The 5828-nt window shown below is 37.5% G+C and overlaps 1 protein-coding gene across 1 annotated transcript in view; it reads right to left on the reverse strand.

Annotated features, from left to right (window-relative positions):
• tmeff2a (transmembrane protein with EGF-like and two follistatin-like domains 2a) overlaps window positions 1-5828 on the reverse strand; it is a 152085-nt gene that overhangs the window by 78816 nt on the left and 67441 nt on the right. The window contains exon 4 of the mRNA XM_014015248.1: window positions 3261-3287. Within this exon, the coding sequence (XP_013870702.1) occupies window positions 3261-3287 (27 nt within the window). The remainder of the gene's footprint in view (window positions 1-3260; window positions 3288-5828) is intronic.

Here is a 5828-nt window from a genome sequence, read left to right on the forward strand (position 1 = left end):
TTTAACTTATGAGCAACGACAACAAAAAGAAACAATAATAATAAAGTGAAAGATAAAATCATGAAAAATGCCTGGTCAGTTTTTTTTAAGTGCAGTGTAAGACAAAAAAAAAAAAAAGATAAAATTATTGTGCAGTTGAAACAACTGTGAGGTTAGGTTCACTTTCCGAAGCAATTTAGAGCCTGAATTAGTTCATTTGTCCACTTCTGCCTGTGAAATGACAGAACTGCACTGATCCAGAAACAGGTGCAACCAGCTCATTTCAGTAATACCCAAAGTAAATTAGCACAGCCTTGTAATGAAGCCGACGTGCTGATAATCAGAAAGCTGTAAATTAGCAGCAGCTTGTTGCTTCTGAGCATCAACCCTGATCACCTGTGCAGGTATTTAAGCTTCACATCAGACACCAGGTTAACTTTGGTAAATAAACTCCTAAATGAGTGACTTCATGCTTTAGATTGACTTTATTTAGTGGAGGTGTTTTATGCACAAGGTTTAAAGAAAAGATAAAAAAAGAAAGATCGCGCTTTTTCCCCCATTTGTTTCTGCATGAACTAATATTGGAGAAATAATAAATATACATTAATTGTGTAGACAAGGCCTGCTTTAACTGATCTTTAATTATGATTTTAGTGCAGAAAGTTTATTTTTTTCATAGTTTTCTTTCTTCCACAACACATGAGCTACAACCAGGGTTCCTACAGCTTAAGGGAAGTTAAAATTATGACTTTTTAAGTATGTTTTGTGCCWCTTAAAATGAAATGTAAGACCAAATTCACAATAAACACAAATATAAAAGACCCAATTAGCTACAACTTTAGCACAATGTTTATTTTAACACAAAAAATTAGCTGCAAGAAGCATTCAGTAAATTATTAAAAAGAACATAAATATTACCCATTATTTTTAACATTTGAGAAGAATTACAACCATCCTACTTGTAATGTGTTTACATTTTTAAGAAACCTGAAAGATTGATTTAAGACATTTTAAGGCTAATTAAGTCCTTATTTTTGGACTTTTTATGACATTTTAAGGATCTCTGCAGAAACGTTATTCTGATAAAACATGAAACCAACAGGTGATTGCAAACTTTCCACACATTTTTGCAAACATTTAATTTTCTCCCCGACTCTTCTCATCACTCACATCAGCAGCTGAGTGCAGAGTTCAGAGGAACCCCAGTTTTCACAATGTAACACGCGACCCGTTTGCACTTTTCATCCTTTTGGTAAACAGCCCTGCTTCCCTCTGCGTTCCCACACAAAGACAAGTGAGCCTGACGGAGAAAATAATAGAGGGTTTGAAATGAGTTGAAGCCAATGTCATGTCCTCCATCTTCGTGTCTGCGGCGGGTTTGCGCAGCAGCGGCGTGACGGAGGAACACTTTCTGTCTGACAGCTGCAATAATGTTGAGCAAATTCAAAAGCTGCGGAGCTCCTGGTGCAGGTGAGAGGAAGAGGCCATTAGGCAGCATAATCAGACACCAGACTGACGCTGACGGCTTCCTGATCAAAAGGTTGCTCGGGTGTCAGCAAACAGTGGCTGCTTACACATCTGTCAGATAGAAAGCTCAGGATTTGTTTGAAGGCAGCTTTTTAGACATCGACTCAAACTCTTGAACTTTATTTAACTTTTAAAATGTTCAGGTAAAAATAAATAGAAATACTGAGATAAAAGAGAAAGTGGCAGCTGCTGAGGTGGATTATAGACTCTTTTCAAGTAGACCCCATCTATACTACTCTGAATATTTTCTAAATGACATATTTTTCTGTTAATATTTTTCATCCCAATACATTATGTAAACTAATATAAACACCAGCTTTAGACGGTGCGAATATCCAAAAGAAGGACTATACTGCATAGTGGTAGCATGCATGACCTCGGCACGTACAAAGCACCAATACACCAGAACTCAGAATTCACCAGAACCTATTAGTTGTTTTGGGTGGGGGTGGAGCTAATTGTTGGGGCTGATAGATATCTCCTCATCAGAGCTAAACAACAAAAATATCTGAAGCTCCTAGGTTGAATAGTTTTTGAGTTATAAGCATGTTTGTATGTCCAGACACCCCTTCCACCCGCTTCGGATGTYATCATCTATGAAATGGGCGTTATTAGTCCCCTAGAATGGCTTCAGAATGTCATCTGGTTAGTATGAGGCATAAAGCCCCTTTCTGGTTAATATGAGGCATAAACAATCTGGTTAATATGARGCTTAAAGCCACCAAGGTTAACCTTAGAGCAGATGACATGGTTAGCATTAACCTCCAACAAAAGTATATTGTGGTCTCTTGATGGGGCAATGGGTAGAGTGTGGGAGACCAGGGTTTGACTCCAACGCGGACACAAAAATTTATTACAATATCTTTTGGTTATTTACACATTCATTGTCATAAATATATTAACCCACTAGGGGGCACTGTCAGGACAGTCTGAAGCCTAGAAGACACAGTAGGGACCCTCTGAAACCATTGTATGGGACTGATAACACTTAATAACGTCCATTTCATGGACTGATAACATCGGAATCCCCTGCCCCTTCTTAGATGGAGCCCCCTCCTCAAATATGGGGTCTATCATAAAGCCAATGGCTGGTGCAGTATAGGTCGGACACATCTACATTCCTACCAAATTTCATGGTTATGCAGTCGTTTCTGTGATATGGTTGACCTAAAATCACTGAAAAAAAACTGTATGAAAACAATATGACCCACGCTTTGGGACGGTTCTTAGCTCAGCTAAATATTCTCCCAAAACCTTTTTTTCCTCCTTTATTCACAGCTTTCTCTTAATTGTTGAAGTTTTCGTTTTCAAACTCTGTCATTGCTGTTCATTGCCCTGCCATCAAAACTCACTGTGCATTGTTTCCGCTGGTTTCTTGAATTTATTTGCATGAGTTTCTCCAGAGCTCAGATGTTTCAAACCAAAAGTTACATGAAAATAATTAAAAATAAAAATTATAAAGCTCCTTTTTTGACATTTACAGTATTGGTACCCTAAATAAATGTCCAAACTAAAATATAAAAGCCCACTTTAAATGATTGCAATATTTATTACCAATCCCCATGTCTGATTAACATGATGGAATTTAAAGTTCATTTTTTTTAGAATGACATATTGAGACCCTGCTAAGCAAATTGAACTTATGCAGAATTAAAGTTCACTCAATATGTTGGCAGCGGAGCAGAGCAGATAGAAAAATATTAAAAAAGCAGCACGTGTGGCGTTAGAACAGAGGAGGAGGTGYGTAATCTTACCATCGTCTCCTGATCCCGAGCCAGCATCTGCAGGAGAGAACAAACACGGTTATTAACCACAGGCTCCTGCAGCCACAGACATTAGCGTGTGTCTGCATATGTAAGTGTGTGTGTTTGTGTGTGGGCTTGTTTGATTAGAAGCTTGTGGTTGTGTGTTGAGAGGAGACAGATACACTTCGTGTTGTTGTGGGTGTGGCAGGGCGAGATGAGATGTCTCTAAAGATAGAGCAGAAACTAATACCGCAGCTCAGTTTCCCAACAAGAAAAAAACACAGAGGAGAGGAAGGATGGTGCTGAGACGGAGCGATAGATGGGGTGCCGTTTATAAAGGTACACAGTCAAAAATTACCACCAAATTTTAGTTTTATTTAGCCTTTAATCAGAAAAAGAGAGCAGATTTATTTTTCAAAGTCAGTTTTTCACCAACGGTTCATTCATTTTATAAATGTCATAGTTTATAAACTAAATATTTAACTTACAAATTAAATATTTAGTTAACAAGCTATATATTTAACTTGTGACTTAAATATTTAGTTTTGAGCTAAATATTTAGGTTACAACTTAAATATTTAGCTAGCAACTTAAATATTTAGCTTGCCACCTAAATATTTAGGTAGCTAGCTAAATATTTAAGTTGCTAGCTAAATATTTAAGTTGCAAGCTAAATATTTAGGTAGCTAGCTGAACATTTAAGTTAAATATTTAGGTAGTTAGCTAAATATTTAACTTGCTAGCTAAATATTGAAGTTGATAGCTAAATATTTAAGTTGCAACCTAAATATTTAGGTAGCTAGCTAAATATTTAAGTTGCTAGCTAAATATTTAAGTTGCAAGCTAAATATTTAGCTCAAAACTAAATATTTAAGTCTCAAGTTAAATATTTAGCTTGTTAACTTAATATTTAATTTGTAAGTTAAATATTTAGTTTATAAACTATGACATTTATAAATGTATGAATCAYATGGTGAAAAACTGACTTTGAAAAATAAATCTGTTCTTTGTTTTCTTATAAAAAGGCTAAATAAAACAAAAATATTGGTGGTAATTTTTGACTGTGTAACTTTACAAATGGCACCCCATCCAGATTCTGTCTTTGAGCATTTCCCTCCTTTTACAGCAGCAACAGGACCGTGGGAAGATGCTCGCCGTTTCCAGCTGCAAATTTGTTTGTGTCTCAGTGAATCCTTTTCCACGGCTTTGCCCGCTAAATCTATGTAAAGCCCCCTCAAACACACCGAGCTTACTGAGCTGTTCAACAATACAGCTGTGAAAGGGATACTCACGAGCACTTCGGAGCTCCGTGTAACTCGATCTGCCACATAAAGTGATCTGCTAAAGCGAGCGGTGCCAGAGAGCAGGAGCACTCGGGCCCCTCGGAGGACAGTAAGGGGATAAGAGCTCGGCTTCRAATGAAAGACCCGTAGGAGATGGGTTTAGAAGAAGAGGTGCCCAAAGTGGTGGGGTCATCTCATCTCCGTCGCACATTTGGAATCTGAGCAGATACCYGACACTGATACACGCACTGTGCACGGTTCGAATCGATAAAATACATTTTTAACAACACGTCTGCTTCATGATGAGGGTTTGACCGGCAGCAGATGATCTGACGGGTCGGGGGGGAGACCACATCCTAAAACAACCAGTTAGATCCTGAGCAGAAAGGATGAAGTGAAGCTCACTCCAAAATTAAATCTCTAATTGTCAGATTTACTGTAATTTAGTTGAAGTGGTTACAGCCAATGGGCACAAATCATAAAAAAATATTAATTAATGCATTGCAGCTTTGAATGTCCCAGTTCCTTTCATCCCTCAACAAATGGTGTCTTTGAAGAGACTCATCTGAAGAAAAATACGTTTTCTTGTTTTCATCAGTAAACAGCAGACATGGTTAAACCACTTTGTGGTGATTCATAGTTTTTACCTTTGTTCGTTTTATCCGTCTGCKCTTTCAGAATGAGGATTGGACAAAGGATTTCTTATTTTTGCTGACATTATTGGAACATATCTAATGGTATTGTGCTCTTTGGATGCAAAACTTTTAAATTCTCCTTTTTATTGCTCATATTGTGTTTCGAGATATATTTTTGCTCGGCCTTTTAGTATACCTGTGTCATTAAATATTAGTATTAACAAAAATAAAAACATTTGTCCTAATTTGGAATAAATTCAGAGCAGTGTTGTCTGTGTAACATCAAATATCAATAGAAGTTGTTTTAACATAACACTAAAAAAATGTCCTGATGCATCTCAGTACTGGGTTAAAATTAAAGCCCAGGAAGTCCAACATTTCACTGATCACATCAACTCTTTGGATGAATATATAAAGTTCACACAAGAGGATGTAAAAAATGGCAGGTTGGCGTTCCTGGATTGCGATGTTTCGGATGGAGGACGGTTGGAAACTGGCGTGGTTATTCCAGTGGTTATTCCGTATGTTGCGGGTGTTTCGGAGAAACTGAGACGTTTATTTTCTAAACATGATGTCCCAGTGGCTTTCAAACCCCTAAACACATTACGGCAAAGGCTGGTTCACCAAAAGATCCGGATCCCCGGCACAAACAGAGCAAT

This window comes from Austrofundulus limnaeus, unplaced genomic scaffold, assembly GCF_001266775.1.
Source record: "Austrofundulus limnaeus strain Quisiro unplaced genomic scaffold, Austrofundulus_limnaeus-1.0 Scaffold125, whole genome shotgun sequence".
Taxonomy (NCBI): domain Eukaryota; kingdom Metazoa; phylum Chordata; class Actinopteri; order Cyprinodontiformes; family Rivulidae; genus Austrofundulus; species Austrofundulus limnaeus.